Consider the following 16603-nt stretch of genomic DNA (forward strand, 5'->3'; position numbering starts at 1 on the left):
GAGTTAGAGTCATGGCATTGCATTTGGGAAGGAAGTGAGTAAGAGGAAGATGAGTAAAAGTCAGTGGTGACTTAGGGAGCAGGCTTGACTCATGGGGGTGGCAGTGATCATCCCACAAGCAGAAACAAGGGCTCCAAAGGGAATAACTTACTTCAGAAGTGGGGCAAATTGTAGGTACAGTTTTTAGCATGTTGTACTTAAAGTACGTGTGAGACATTCTGCCGGTGGAGGTAGTTATCAGGCAGCTGAAAATATGGCTGGGACTTGGGAGCAAGGTCAGGATGGGAGAGGGATCTGGGAGACTGCCCCATATTGCTGACCTGGAAAGCCTTGGAACTGGAGGAGGATGGAGAGCAAGAAGAGAGTCACCAGTAGCTTGGGTGCAGGCTGCCCAGGGGAGCATAGGGAGTAGTTGATAATGAAGCAAAGAGGTGTAAGAGCAGGGTGAGGGCAGTGTTCAGGCACAGAAGCCAGAGGAGGAGGAACACTGGTTTAAGAAGTAATGAGGAGGGCACCTGGGTGACTCAGTGGTTGAGTGTCTGCCTTTGGCTCAGGTGTGATCCCAGGGTCTTGCGATCTTGCGATCGAGTTCTGCATGGGGCTCCCTGCAGGGAGCCTGCTTCTCCCTCTGCCTGTATCTCTTTCTCTCTGTGTGTCTCTCATGAATAAATAAAATCTTTAAAAAAAAAAAAAAAAAAGAAGAAGAAGAAGTAATGGGGATTGAGGTTGTGATGGTAAAATGTACTCTATTTTTTTTTAAGAGTTTAGTTCAGGGATCCTGGGTGGTGCAGCGGTTTAGCGCCTGCCTTTGGCCCAGGGCACGATCCTGGAGACCCAGGATCGAATTCCACATCGGGCTCCCAGTGCATGGAGCCTGCTTCTCCCTCTGCCTGTGTCTCTGCCTCTCTTTCTCTCTCTGTGACTATCATACATAAATAAATAAAAATTAAAAAAAAAAAAAAAAGAGTTCATGGGGAAAGGAAAAAAATGGGATGGTGGTTTAAGGAGTAGCCAGGTTGAGAATATTTATTGATCTGTGGTTTAGTGTGAAAGGCATGAACATGTGTTTTGTTTTGATTTTGTTTTTTTGAAACCTTTATATTTGAAATATAACATGTAAGAAGTACATGAAGATAAATGTATACTTCAGCGAATCATGAACTAAACATCTATGTACATGCATGACCCACATTGAGAAATAAAACATTTGAGAGGCATGCTCCCATCCCCCTGGTCTTGCCCTGTCACACTTTTCCTCTGATATGGGAAATTTCTCTCCTGACTTTTCTGGAAATCCTTTGCTTTCTTAACAGTTTTACTACCTAAATATATAGCCATGACCTCAACAATTTAGTTTTGCCTGATTATGAATGTTATGTAAATAGAATGATATGATATGTATTCTTCTGTGCCTGGCTTCTTTTGCTCAACATTTTTAAGGTTTATCTACATTCTTGTATGTAGTTGTCTGAATTTTTTTGTATGGCCAGTGAGCCAGTGGAGCTCAGTGGAACGTAGTGGAGCCAGGAGAGGAGATGTAAAGGGACAGAGATAAAATAATGTGGAGGTAGGAAAGTATTAAACCAAAAGTACAAAAAGGGGGCTTATCTCCATATAGAGGAGAAAACACTCATCTTTCTGAGATAGAATTGAAGAAAGAGATACAGAGAGATTTTGGAGGTTCTCTTTGGAGGAATTCATTTGATTCAACAGAGTTGCAGTCTAGATCCACTGCCTGGGTGGAGGGGAGACAGGTGGTTTTAGGGAACTTTGGAATAATTACTATTTAGACTGCAGGTAGAATTCAGCCACAAATGAATAAAAGAATTTCTAAATTAGTGAGGGTCAAGCTAGGAATAAATTTAGGGCTGAAGTTGATAGTATTTCAGCTCCCTCCCCCCCCCATGATATTTCTGTACCATTACTTCCTAACTGGGGGTTAAAAACAGAAGAAAGCAGAGATTTGCTCAGATCCTAAAATTGACAAGAGGATGATGCAAAAGATCAGTTCTTCCTTCTGTACTCTGCCAGCTATAAATCAGTTTGGCTGATCAAAAAGTTTATGTGGTCATGTATTGCTCCCCCCTACCAGGTGGCCCTCCAGCCCAAGATTCACAGCAGTCTTCCAGCTGGCCTCAGCCCTGCCTTAGCTCGTATCACTGTCCCAGGCTGCTCCCTCCCGGCCAGGCGCCAAGGCAGCCCTGGCATTTGGTCTCCATGTTCATTTCTGCTCCTTTGGTCATAAAAATGCCTCCCTCTGTCTCCGGCAGGAGGGACACAACTATTTTTTCAAGAAATTCAGTTGTGAAGGGAAGGAGAAAAAGCACAATAGAAGAGAAGACAGGCTTAAGACAAGGTTTTTTGATTTAGTTGAACAATGTGTGTCTCTAGTTTGTCTTTCTAGCTATCCCAACTTTAGATCAGAGGCCTAGATTGGCTTATGTAGGCCTCATTCATCCCCAGTTAAAATTCATCCCCAGTTAAAATTCCTTCTTCTGACCACAGGCTGAAAGGTGTTGGCACAGACCATTTGTCCCTAATAGTCTGTAGGATCATATAATTTGGTAAATAGTATTTTTTCCTTGTGGTCACCAAAGTTCATACCTGCCCCCATGAGGACCTGTGTGTGTATTTGCTGTCAGCACTCTGTTACCATGTTCCTGACCTGCAGGCCTCTTCCACAGTGAGCCGGCCATAGCATTCTGTGGAGTGGTGCTTCTCAGATGAGGCTGCACATAAGAATCATTGAAATATTTACTTGTTTGTTTGCTTGTTTACTAATTAGAGGCAGGAAGAGGGGCAGAGAGTGAGAATCTGAAGCAGGCTCCATCTCACCACCCTGAGATCACGAGCTGAGCCAAAATCAAGAGTTGGAAGCTTAACTGATTGAGCCACCTAGGCACCCATGAAAGAGCTTTAAAAAAGAAAAAGTTTCAGGATGGATATTTCTAAAGGTAGGGCATAGGAGCCTATGCTTTTGACAGGCTCCTCGGGAGCTTCATTTTTGTACACAGCAAGTTTGAGAATGCTGATCAGGTATATTTATTCATTTTCTGGGTGTTCTTTCAGTAAAGGTTGGTGGTCTTTTTGAGTCCAGTTGGGGCTTTCTTTTCCTATTCTTGTTATCTACACTCACACCCCTCTAAGATGAACATAAGGCATTATGTAGTTACTCATTTGTGTATAAACAATGTGCTCAATAAAACTTTGATGGTGCTGTAACAGATTACCCTCAAATTTCAATATCTTGTTCCTTTTCCCAAACAAGATAGGGTCTTTTGTGTGATTTAACTACCACTGAAATCCTGATGGCCCCTGCTTCTCACATCCTTGGATGGTACTTTAGCCATAGGATAGCATTTGACATTTTTGCCTGTAGAGCTGCACATTCATGCTTGACCTTTTAACACCTCCATCAAGAAGAAGAATCCTACCCAACTGTGGTTTGTTAAGTCCTTGACTTCTACCGCATTGAAGTATCGGACAGCATCTACCGTCTATTCCAGAATGGATAACTCTCTGTTTCAGAGAGAGAGTATATGAGGGGCCAAATAAGTCTTGATAGTCAATTACAAATTATGAATTTCTTTACATACCCCTGTTAAGCTATACTTTATTTATAATGCTCAAAAGTAATAAATTTTAGGCATATGTCCTTATGACTGCCAGTGGCTTTGTACTTGAGAAGGAGGTCGTGGCCAGCTGTTTAGAACTCTTTTGCTCTGTCTTCTTCTTGGGCCAGGCTCGGCTGTCTCACTGACAGGGGTCTCAGATCCTTTTTTTCTCTTCTCAGACTCATCCCACACAGACTGCCTTCCTCTCCAGTGTTGATCTACACACTCATTGCTCCTACCAGATGATGTTGCCGGAATCAATAGCCATTGTTTGCTCCCCCAAGTTCCAGGAGTAAGTACATAGATGCCCTGAAGGGCATTACAGGGAGATAGTGGGGAAAAGTCTGCGAGGAAGAGGTCTCTATTTAAAAGACCTTGTTTTCTCTAAAATATCTAGATTGTGGGATTAAATGGCTATTTTAAAAGGTTACCTTTTCAGCACCGTATCCTGATACACCTACTATGCTTGTTTAAAAAAGGCATCAAAGCAATCTTTTGTTGCTTTTAGGAGAAAAGGACATAAAATTGAAGTGTTTGACTTGAAGCAATAGGAATTTTAAGAGACTGATGTCAGAGTAAAGAATTTCAAAATCAAACAGATTATCTCAGTTAAACTTCTTTTTCATTCTAAATCTTGTTATTTACTATGAATTCTCCCAGCAAAACTAGTGTGGTGGCAGTGATGAGTCATTCTCTAACTCTGATTCATTCACCAGAGAAGAGACCTATGTGCCAGCATACTTTTGAAGCTGTCTCAAAATGAACTCTGTGTATGCGCATGTGTTTCAGACTGGGGAAGCACCTTTGCATGATTCTGGGCCTGCTTTTTCTTATTGCAGAACTGGATTCTTTAAATTAACTGACCATGGACTAGAAGAGATTTCTTCCTGTCGCCAGAAAGGATTTCATCCACACAGCAAGGATCCACCTCTCTTCTGTGTATGTATCTAAATAGGAGAAATTGGGGCTGTGCTTCATTCAAGCAGAGAGGACAGTCTGAGCTGATGAGGTGCATTATCCTATCTGACCCACATAGAAGATCAGCCTTGTCACTCATCTTTTCAAGTCTTCCTAAAAAGGATGCATGTAGGAAGTGGTGTGGGATAGGAATGGATTTGAGTTGTAGCTCTGCCATTTAAGGACTGTCTGACTAGACTTCATCTTCCTGGGCCTCAGCCTACTCATCTGTAAAGGGAGATGATAATGATGATAACACCTACTTTATAGGGTTAATGAGAGGCTTAATTGAAGGAATACACAGAAAGTACCTGGTACAGTAGCTTGCTTATTAAATATTAGTTTTAGTTGGTTAGTTAGTTATAGCTAAGCCTATACTTTAATAAGAGATTTGGATTCAAAGGGGAAAAGCCACTTAAGATAGGTAAGATATATTTGCTTCTGAAATTTTGCTTAAATAATAGGGATTTCTTTTTCTGACCTTCTGAGGAAGTTTTTTTTGTTTTCTGTTTTTTTTTCCCTAACTTGTATTCTGTGAATAAAAAATTTCAGTTGTTGATAAGATCGGTATGTTTCAGTTTGCCCCTCAAATCTAATGTGATAGGTTGCTTCACTCCATGCTAGCCATGGAGTGTTATTTCTTTTGGGTTCACTAAAAAGTGACCAGTATGGAAAAGGGACTCAGAACCCTGTCACATGAAAGGAACTGGGATGCTTAGAAGGAAAACCTCAGGGAGTATCTGAAAACCAACTTTAAGTTAGAAGTATTGTTGTATGAAAAGGTATTGAGTGCATTTCATAAGACTCCCAGAACTAAACTAAGTCCTCAAGGAAAGAGTTTATAGCTGAATATAAGAATGAACTTTCTGACAGATCTGTTCATAAATAGGTCAGTCTGCCTTGGAATGTAATAAATATCTAGGTACTAGGATGTTGAAACAGGCTGGAAAAAAAGTGACCACATTTTCAGTTTTTCAGTTATAAAGACCCCTTTTGCAAGCCAAAAGTGAGCATTCCCCATGTGACAGTGGGTGCACTGTATTAACTGGTTGATGCAGTGAGCCCCCAAAACTAATGAATTCAGCAGTTCTTTCAAATAAATGTATATTTTATGAATGACTGTAGAATATACATCCAGTTGAAAAGTCAATGAAGGTATGTGGGCCCACATTGATTGAGGCCTACAGATTAGGATTGGGGAGTCACTGAATCCCAGGCCCCTCACCATAACTGCCATGTAAGTAGTGATCTGGCTTCCAGACTGAAACCATTAGCCAGAATCAGCATGTTAAATAAGAACTTTTAAAAAGTGACTTCTTAGAATTTGCCAGGACTTTCCCTTTCTTTCTTTTTGCCTGTTGTAGAGCTGCAGCCACGTGACTGTTGTGGATAGAGCAGTGACCATCACAGACCTTCGATGAAAATTTGACTCAAACACCTCCCAAGAACTATAAAACCATATCAGTGTACTGTAGCCTCTTAATTTAAACTTTCCAGAAAACTCTGGAAGCTTTTTTAGACAGAATTGAAAGTGAGTATAACCTGGGGGAGAACTAATTCTTCTGTTTCTGGTTTAAAAAGAAATAATTGGCTGTACTTTTTAGGCAAGTGTGGAAAATGGCATGATAATGCTAAGACAACTCTTCAGTATATCTGTAATGAAAAAATTAAGTTGAAAGAATGGTATAATGAATACTTATCTATGCCCTTTGTTCTCGATTCACCAGTTGTGTTAATATTTTTTTCCCCTCTAATCTATCCTAATTTCTCCACCAATATGTTTGTTGTTGTTTACCTTTGGAATTATTAAGGGCATCTATGTAGAAATTGGGAAGCCATTTAGAAAATCTTTGGGTTTTCCTGTGGTTTATGCCAATATTAATGAAGCTTATTACAAGGGTGAGGGATAGCTCACTATGTCTGACGAGATAGTGAGGCTCGAAAACCCTGAAGAATGATTTTTGTCAGGAAGTATTGTTATTTAACAAATATTACAGGATATTTTTTCCTCTACAATAAAATGACAATTAACATATTTTATGTGTGTATACTCTAGAGTGATATGTTTGATCAAGTATTGTCTAAACAGGCTAACGAAGAAGTCTGGTTGTATGGGGAATTTGAGCTGGGCTGACACTGAAGGCGTGTCCCAATTCACTGTTAACTGCTCATCTTTTGTCTGGCTGTTGCCATCTTCCAGGGCTGTGAAGTTGTGTTCTTTTGGTGTTGTCTCAAGTGGGTCATCCTGTTCACTTCCTTCTTATGCCCTAAAAGCTTTCAGCTAATGATAATAGAGCCTTTATTTGGAGTGCCAGGTTACACTCCAAATGAGTGATTCCATTCCCTTGACACCCCACCCTGCCAATGTTAATATGTTGACTGTTTTTCTTACTCCGGCACCATCTAGGAAGGTATTTGAAGCTGCAATTGGTTCTATAGATTTCCTTCTATGAGCTGCACCTAGTGTTCTAAGGCAACCTAGAAATAATGGTATTGTTTGTGCCCGCAGGTGAGGGCAGGAGAATAAATACCTTGTGTAGAAGAGTGGGTTCTTTTTATATCACAATTCTGTGAGAAAGTCTGCAAATGTACAAAGTTTCGCTTCATTTTAAAGTTTTGTGTCCTTGAATATACTATGTTCTTTATCACTCAGGTTAGTGTCTTTGAACTTTTCCCTTGGAAGAACCAAGTCTTTATATTCTTCTCCTCTTAGGTTCTTAACTCTCAAGGTATTGGAAATTCTTCTGCAGTTCTTTTTTTTTTTTTTTTAAAGATTGTATTTATTTATTCATGACAGACACAGACACACACACACAGAGAGAGAGAGAGAGAGAGAGAGAGAGGCAGGCTCCATGCAGGTAGCCTGACTTGGGACTCGATCCTGTGTCTCCAGGATCAAGCCCTGGGCTGAAGGCGGCGCTAAACCGCTGGGCTAGTGGGGCTGCCCTCTTCTGCAGTTCTAGTGTAGGTGGGAATGTGGGGCCAAGCAAGTCTGGGGAGAGGAAGAGTGCCCCTCCTGTTACTGCCTTCCTTTCCCCACTGTGGCCCCAGAGGCAGCCTGGACTGTCATGCCTTGCCTCAGTAGTCCTGTAATTGCCCCAGTCTGGTCCTTTCTTTCCATGCTCAGGGCTATTGCTTGGTTTAGGGCTTTATTTCTCCTTACTTGGACTAGTGCAATAATAGGCTTTTCCCCAGCCTCTCTCTCTCTCTTTCTCTCTCTCTTTTTAGTATTTCTTGACTCTAGTCTGTTCTGCCTAGTACAGTCAGGAGAAGGTTCCTAAATTATAGCCATCCTCATGTTTCCTATTTTGCTTCAAAACCTGCAATAGCTTTGCATTGCCTAAAACCTAAATTTAGCCTTTATTCAGAACTTTCTGCATATGATCATATAATGCTCCTGCCCCTGGCTCCACATTCAAATGCCTGGGGTGCTTTTAAGAAAATACTAATACTTGTGCTCTACCCCATACCAATGAATTCTGAATCTCTGGAGTGGGGTCCCTCAGAGTGTTTTGGTTTTGTTTTCGTCCTTGTCTCTAAAGCTGCTAGGGTGCAGCCAGGGTTGAAAAGCTTGCCTAAGAATTGTGAGCTCTCTTATCCATCTCTGCACTTCAGAGACTTTCTGCAAATGTTTGTCAAACTGGAGTGAACTGAATATGTCATGTGTCACAACCACATTGGTCATTTACTCTTTACCAAATGGCCACATCTTTTCTGCCTCTGCACCTGTGTGCCAGAAATCTCAGAGGCTGCTGGGGGGCAGGAAACCAGTGTGTAAATGCCCTCTTTCCACCTCTGTAGTCACTCTGCATGGGGTGGTTTCAGTGTCTCTTTCCCCACCAAGCTCTGGGGGAAAGCTGTGGTAGCAAGCCAGACCACAAGGAAGCAGGGAGATGGGTGGGGCAGGCCCATGAAAGAGAAAAGGAGCCAGAGTTGTAGAAAAAGGAGGGAAGCATTCCATATTGTGAATAAAAGGGAATCAGAACATGAAACATGGGGAAACAGCTTCTATTGAAACAATAGCAGCTGCTCAGTAAAGAGACTGATTCGTGGGCTCCTGAAAGCCTTTATGCTCCCAAGGCAGAGAAGCACCATGCTTACTGGTCTGGGCTGAGTAGGGAGGGAGAGGCAGTGTCTGGTTGCCAGTTGACTTTAGAGGCACAGACCTTCCAAAGTGCCATGGGCTAGGTACAGAGAGACTTTGGGGAATTTGCTCTTCTGGGAGTCAGGGCAGGGCTGAGCTTCTTCAGATTATCACTTTCACATACTCTAGTTAAATGCCACCAAAGAGGAAGAAGAAACCACTTAAGCCTTTATTTTGCTTTGTCAGGTAACAGACACCTTAAGAGGCAGCCTGGGGAGAAGTATTCCCTAGTGGGGCTAGTGGGGCAGATATTTATTGCTTGAGATGCAAGAGTTTGAACTTTCATTTTGACACCCCCAATTTTAAAATCATGGTGTCTATGCCCTTTAACTATTGATTACTTCTTCTGGGTTTCAGTTGCTCCAGTAAAAGGAAAAGTTTATCATGTGACGATTGGGAGGAATGGAGACCTCTGAGAACAAAGCTTTAATGACATGAAAGCCCAGTAAATCCTGCAATGTTGTTCTGTTTCAAATAGATTTTGAGAACAGTTCAGGAACAGATCAGTTGTTCCCTAGAAAACAGTTCATCAGTTGATATTGTGCCTCCTGGCTCTCCCTGCCCCCATATCTCAGTGTTTTAACCCTACCTGGATTTGGAGACAAGTTTGTCCAAGGATCTTTCAAGCATGTGACCAGGAGTGGAACTTCTGAGTCAGGACTCATTTCTTTTTGTGAGGAGCTTTGCCTGGGGCACTGAGAAGGCCTGTTTGGATCAAGACCATTGGAACATTATCCTCTGGAGAGGAAGTGCCAGATTGAATATTTAAGACTTTGCCTTTAGGCCCAGCTGTTTATTCACCCACAAGTCACTTAACTTCCCAAACTTCTTTTAAAAATCTATAAGATGGGGGATCCCTGGATGGCTCAGCAGTTTAGTGCCTGCTTTCGGCCCAGGACGTGATCCTGGAGTCCCGAGATCAAGTCCCACATCGGGCTCTCTGCATGGAGCCTGCTTCTCCCTCTGCCTGTGTCTCTGCCTCTCTCTATCTCTGTGTGTGTGTCTCATGAATAAATAAATAAGGTCTTTCAAAAAAAATCTTGAACCCTCTTCACAAAGGTTCCACTCCTTTACTCAGAGTTGGGGTTTTTGTTCGCCTTAGCCTACTTAGGGTCCGAAGTGGGACCATATGCTTATAGGATGTGTCTAGTATCACTCACTGTGCCTATTAGATCCGGAATCCAGCCCAGTTGTACTGCACAATCATGGGCTCTCATGTCCTTTGGTGACCAACCCTGCATCCCCTAGGGCTTAGTTCAGGTTCCACTTGCTATTGTGCCTTCTCTCACTGGTACATTCACTCTGGGGGCTTCCTTCTTAGAACTCCAGTGGCACTTTTAGGCTGTTTCCCACAATTTATTTTTTTTAAAGATTTATGTATTTATTTATTTATGATAGACATAGAGAGAGAGAGAGAGGCAGAGACACAGGAGGAGGGAGAAGCAAGCTCCATGCCAGGAGCCCGACATGGGACTCGATCCAGGGACTCCAGGATCGTGCCCTGGGCCAAAGGCAGGCGTTAAACCGCTGAGCCACCCAGGGATCCCCCTTGTTTCCCACAATTTAATGAGTTGTTCTTTGCCATCTTGCAGTGTTTTCTCATTGTCTTCTTATGTGGGTCGGGTCTGAACTGTCATATAAATTCTGTAAGGGTAGGAATCATGCTTGTTTTCCAGGTGAGTGCCTTCCTTACTTTCTTTTGCTTAGCCCTTCTTAAAATAGAGTCCTTGGTGTTGAATTGTATGTAAGGAAGCCAGCTGGACCCATGCCCTGATTGAGAAGCTCTGTCTCCACTTTGTGGGAAGCCATCTTAACACCTTGCCTCAGACACTGCTTTTTGGGCCTGTGCTACCACCACAGTGTCACCTTGTGCCAACGGTCTGAATGTGAGCAAGTGCTCTCAGCAGAGGGAGCCAGCAGTTGAGCTCTCTTCCAACTGCCAGGACAGATGGTTATCCTGCCCAACAGGCTCATTCAGTGGGTAGTCAAGAGAAGATGTGATGGAGGCTGAGAAGGGGAGGTCAGAGAGGCAGGAGGAGACCAGGAGATAGTGACACCACTATCTTATCACAGAAGCCAAGGAAGGCAACAGTTGAAAACAAAGAGAGATGAGTGATGCCAAATGGCTCAGGAGAGGTTTTCTGGGCTAACGACCAAGATGAGTTCATGGGATGTGGCAGCTGAGTGATCTTCCCTGACAACCCCATCTAAACCACCTCCACCCCATCACTCTACCACACCTCCTTTTTACTCTCTGAATAGCACTGTCATTAGCTAAAATCATCCTGTTTATTTCTAGTTTCTGTATCCAAAGTATACAGTCCTTGAAAACAGCAACTTGTTCTTGTTCACCCTTGTATTCTCAGCTCCTAGAATAGTGCCTGACGCTCAAAAAGATAGAAATAAATGCACAGGCTTGACCAAAGTCACCTAGCTAACAGGTGGGAAATCCTTAAGGTTCTATGGAACAGAACAGTAAATATGCACATGTTTTGAATAATGATTTTAAAGATTGTATAATTTAAAAATTAACAAGTTAATCATAGAAGATTACCTCTTAGAAGGTAAAAGAAGGAAAGCATACGAAAAGATAAAAACTGCATATTTACTTATTTAGAGATGAACGGTAATGCAGTATCAAAGACCAAACATCTGAAATTTCTACAAGCTGTACTAGGAAGGAAATTTAGAACTTTAAATGCTTTAACTATTTAATAAGAAAGAATAAAAAATGAATTAAACATTTGACTCAAATTAGAAAAAAAGAACAAAATATATAGTAGGAAAGCCAGGAAGAAAAAAAAAACACATATTCAAGCAGAAATCAGGGGCGCCTGGGTGGCTCAGTCAGTTAAGCATTTACCTTCAGCTCTGGTCATGATCCCAGGGTCCTGGGATCAAAGCCCCGCATCAGACTCCTGGCTCAGCAGGGGGACTGCTCTTCCCTCAGCCTCTCCTCCTGCTCGTACTTTCTCTTTCTCAAATAAATCTTTTTTAAAAATAAAAATAAAACAAAAATTATTGAATTTTAAAATAGAGTTGGTAAATTCATAGTCATTTTTTAAAAAAGGAATAAAGTAGTCAAAGAGAAAAAAGAAAAACATCCAAAATTGGAAATGAACAAGGGGATACAACAAATGTATGTTATAAGAAAGTACTGTGTGGAACTAGGCTAATGAATTTGCTCCTCAGTAAAATAGGTGATTTTCTGGTAAAAAGAAAAAAAAAATTATATGTGAATAAAACCAAAATTATCAAAAAAAAAAAAAACCAAAATTATCTCTTTTTTTAAAAGATTTTATTTTTATTTATTAATGAGAGACACAGAGAGAGAGAGGCAGAGACACAGGCAGAGGGAGAAGCAGGCTCCATGCGGGGAGCCTGACATGGGACTCAATCCGGGGACCCCAGGATCACGCCCTGGGCCGAAAGGCTTACCTATGAGCTTGTTTTGTTTGTTAAGATTCTACATATAAGTGAGATCATATGGTATTTGTCTCTCTCTGTCAGACTTATTCCACTTAGCATAATGGCCTCAAGTTCCATCCATGTTGTTTTGGCAAGATTTCATTATTTTTAAAAGCTGAAAAATATTCTGTCATGTGCATGTACACTCGTGTATGTATCTCACAACATATATGTGATTATATATATATATGTATATATAAACATATATATTACAACTTTAAAATTCTATCTTATGGCTGAATAATATTCTATTGCATATGTATATCACAATATATGTGAGATATATATATATATATATATAAACAATTTTTTTAATCTGTTCATCCATCAGTGGACATTTAGGTTGTTCCCATATGTTGGCTATTGGAAATAATGCTGCAGTGAACATGGTGGGCACATATATCTTTTTGAGCTAGTGTTTTCATTTTCTTCAGATAAACACTCAGAAGTGGCTGCACCAATTTATATTCCTACCAACAGGGCACAAAGGTTCCCTTTTCTCCATATCCCTGGAATAAATCCTACTTGATCATGATGGGTGATCCTTTTAATGTATTGTTGAATTCACTTTGCTAATACTTTGTTTAGGATTTTTGCATCTTTGTTTATCAGGAAATTAGACTTTAATTTTCTTTTCTTGTGGTGTCCTTGTCTGATTTTGATATCAGATAATGCTGGCCTTTGTTAAATGGGTTTGGAAATGTTCCCTCCTGTTTTTTGGAAGAATTTAATAAGAATTAGTATTAATTCTTTGAATATTTGGTAGAACTTACCAGTGAAGCTGTTTTGTCCTGGAATTTTGCTTGTGGGTGGTGTTTAAATTACTGATTCAATCTCCTTACTAGTAATTAGTCTCTTGAGATTTTTGTATTCATGATTCAGTCTTGGAAGATTGTATGTTTCTGGGAATTTATTTCTTTTATGTTGTCCAATTTGTTGATATGTAATTGTATAGATTGTATGGTCTTTTGTGATCATTTGTATTTCTGTGGTATCAGTTGTAACATCCCTTTCATTTCTGATTTTATTTATTGGGGCCTTTTCTCTTTTTTTTCTTAGTGAATCTAGATAAAGGTTTATCAATTTTGTTTACCTTTTCAAAAACCAGCTCTTGGTTTCATTGATTTTTTTTTTTCTATTTTTACTCTCTAATTTATTTCTGCTCTTATCTTTATTTTCTTTTTTCTTGTAATTTTGGACTTCATTTGTTCTTTTTCTTTCTAGTTCCTTGAGGTGTAAAGTTAGGTTGTTTGAGATTTTTCTTCTTTCTTAAAATAGGCATTTTATCACTGTGAACTTCCCTTTAATAACTGCTTTTGCTACATCCTGTAAGTGTATCCCATCCCAGCGTATGTTGTATTTCCATTTGTCTCAAGGTGTATTTTGCTTTTGATTTCTTCGTTGACCCATTGGTTGTTCAGTAGCATGTTGTTTAATCTCCACATATTTGTGAATTTTCTAGTCGTCTTGTGATTGATCTCGAGTTTCATACCATTGTGATTGGAAAAGATGCTTAATATGATTTCAGTCTTTTTAAAAATTTGTGAAGACTTGTTTTATGGCCTAATATATGTCTATCCTAGAGAGTATTCCATATATACTTGAGAAGAATGTGTATCTGTTGCTTTGGGATGGACAGTTCTGTATATATCTGTTAAGTTCATCTGGTCTAAGTTTTGTTTAAAGCTGATATTTCCTTATTGATTTTCTGTCTGGATGATCTATTAATTTATGTGAGTTATATATTAAAGTCATCAACTATTGTATTGCTATCATTCTCCTTGTAGGTCTGTTAATATTTGCTTTATATATTTAGATGCTCCCATGTTGCAGGCATAAATATTTACGTATGTTATAGCTTCTTATTGGATTGATCTCTTTATCATTATGTAATGTCCTGCTTTATCTCTTATTGCAGTCTTTATTTTAAAGTCGTTTTATCTGATATAAGTATAGCTGCCCTGGCTTTCCTTTGGTTTCCATTTGCATGGAACATCTCTTTTTATCCCTTCCTTTTCAATCTGTGTATGTCCTTACATCTGAAGTGAGTCTATGGTAGGCAGCATATAGAGGCAACCGCTCTAGGTTTTTTGATTGGAGAATTTTGTCCGTTTACATTTAAAGTAATTATTGTGGCAAAAAAAATCCATAACATAAAGTTTGCCATCTCAACCATTTTTAAGTGTACAGCTGAGTAGTGTTAAGTACTCATATTCTTGTGAAACAGATCTCCAGAACTTTTTTATCTTTAAAACTAAAACTCTGTACCCATTGAACCACATCTCTTTCCCCCACCCCCAGGTGACCACCCCTCTATTTTCTGTCTTAATGAGTTTGTCTCTTTGGATACCTCATATAAATGGAATCATACAATATTTGTCTTTTTATGACTGGTTTGTTTTACTTACCATAATGTCATGAAGGATCATCCATGTTGTAGCATCTGTCAGAATTTCCTTCCTTTTTGAGGCTGTATAATATTCCATTATATGTATATATCACATCTTGTTTATCTACTCATCCATTGATAACACTTGGGTTGCCTCCACTTCTTGGCTTGTGAATAGTGCTGCTGTGGACTTTGGTGTTTAAATATCTCTTGCTATTTTAACTGTTGTTGAGCATAGAAAGTTAAGAAAATCAACATAACTCATTTTTATGAATACAACCTAATAAATCATATACATACACACATACACACACTTCACCTAAGCTTGGTAATACAGATGCCTAAGTCCTAAATAAAGCACTAACAAATTTATCAATATAGTAAAGGAACATTAACTACCAGCATTTGTTGTCCATCCTATGATACCTTAGAACTTAGAACACATTAGAACTTGCCCATGATGCTAAGCTAGTAAGTGGTAGGCTAGGATATCAACCCAGGTCTGCCCAGCTCCAGAGCCCTGATGCATTTGGTGAGTTTGTTGAGAACATAACGATGGCCCCATAAAAGAAATCCCCTAATATCATATTTCACAGAAGTAGGTCAAAGGAAAAAAACAAACCTAAGAGTCTCTCATGGATAATAAAATATTTGAAGATGAAAATCAACATTTATTCTTTATTTTTGAAACTTCCCTAATAAATTAGGGGAGAAAAAAGAAGTTTCATTAACATGATAAGTCTAAAAGAACATGAAGCATTATTCTTTTTTTTTAAACTTTAATTCTAGTAGAGTTAACATACTGTATTACATTATTTTCAGGTGCACAATAATGATTCAACACACCAACATGCATCATTCTTTTTTTAAAAGATTTTATTTATTTATTCTAGAGAGAACATGAGAGAGTACCAGTGGTAGGGAGGGGAGGAGCAGAGGGAGAGGGAGAAGCAGACTTCCTACTAAGCAGGGAGCTGGACACAGACTGATCCCAGGACCCCAGGATCACGACCTGAGCCAAAGGCGGATGCTTAACTGAGCCACCTAGGTACCCCCATCATGCATCATTCTTAACAAAAAAATAATGTCAGATAAGGCAGACCCATTCTAGCCACTATTATGTCATGGCGTCCTGAAAGGATAACCTAGCCAATGTAATGAAGTAAGATAAACAGTTTACTATTGAAGAGGAAACACAGTTCTTGGCGGCAAACTAAGTATCTACCTAGATAATTAATCCTGAAAAATGGTTAGATCTAATAAAGAGCAGCAGTCATCCACTAAAAGACATATATTAAACTTCTGAAATAGCTTTTCCTAGTTCATGAAACAACTAGTTAGTGACTCAGTCGGTTGAGCATCTGCCTTTGGCTCAGATCATGATCTTGGGGACCTGAGATTAGGCCCCACTGGGCCCCAGGTCAGGCTCCCTGCTGGGTGGGGGATCTGCTCCCTCTCTTCCTCTGCCCCTCCCCCCCACACTCGTGTGTGTGTGTGTGTGTGTGTGTGTGTGTGTGTGTGTGTGTACACTCTCAAATCCATAAAATCTTAAAAAAAAAATCCAGTTGTAGTTGGGGGGGGCGGGGGGGAAGAAATCTCCTTCATCCTAGCAACCAAAAACAGAAAATACCTTGGAACAGAATTAATAGAAAACGTGCAAGACTCATAGGAAGAAAACTATGCTTTTTTTAAAAAATTTTTTTATTGGAGTTCAATTTGCCAACATTTAGCATAACACCCAGTGCTCATCCTGCCAAGTGCCACCCTCAGTGCCCATCACCCAGTCACCCCAACCCCCCACCCACCTCCCTTTCCACTACCCCTTGTTCATTTCCCAGAGTTAAGTGTCTCTCATTTTTTGTCACCCTCACTGATATTTTCACTCATTTTCTCTCCTATCCCTTTATTCCCTTTCACTAATTTTTATATTCTCCAAATGAATGAGACCATATGATGTTTGTCCTTTTCCAATTGACTTACTTCACTCAGCATAATACCCTCCAGTTCCATCCACGTCAAAGCAAATGGTGG

The 16603-nt window shown here is 40.0% G+C and overlaps 1 protein-coding gene and 1 long non-coding RNA gene across 6 annotated transcripts in view; one reads left to right on the forward strand and one right to left on the reverse strand.

The window, feature by feature from the left end:
• Positions 1-6606, forward strand: part of STAMBP (STAM binding protein) — a 26229-nt gene extending 19623 nt beyond the window's left edge. For all 3 annotated transcript variants that reach the window (XM_072769849.1, XM_072769851.1, XM_072769850.1), the window contains 3 exons: positions 3794-3906; positions 4454-4553; positions 5936-6606. In XM_072769849.1, coding sequence (XP_072625950.1) covers positions 3794-3906; positions 4454-4553; positions 5936-5992 — 270 coding nt within the window. In that variant the 3' untranslated portion in view covers positions 5993-6606. The remainder of the gene's footprint in view (positions 1-3793; positions 3907-4453; positions 4554-5935) is intronic.
• The window catches only part of LOC140601210 (uncharacterized), a 22309-nt gene extending 7299 nt beyond the window's left edge, over positions 1-15010 (reverse strand). The window contains exons 1-2 of one of the 3 annotated variants that reach the window (XR_012004258.1): positions 14972-15010; positions 14592-14794 (exon numbers count right to left, since the gene is read on the reverse strand). This is a non-coding gene — a long non-coding RNA (uncharacterized lncRNA). Of the gene's footprint in view, positions 1-14591 lie in introns of all 3 variants that reach the window. The other 2 variants (XR_012004259.1, XR_012004257.1) reach the window with 2 other exon arrangements.
• Between the last annotated feature and the right edge of the window lie 1593 nt (positions 15011-16603).

This window comes from Canis lupus, chromosome 12 (genome assembly GCF_048164855.1).
Source record: "Canis lupus baileyi chromosome 12, mCanLup2.hap1, whole genome shotgun sequence".
Classification (NCBI taxonomy): domain Eukaryota; kingdom Metazoa; phylum Chordata; class Mammalia; order Carnivora; family Canidae; genus Canis; species Canis lupus.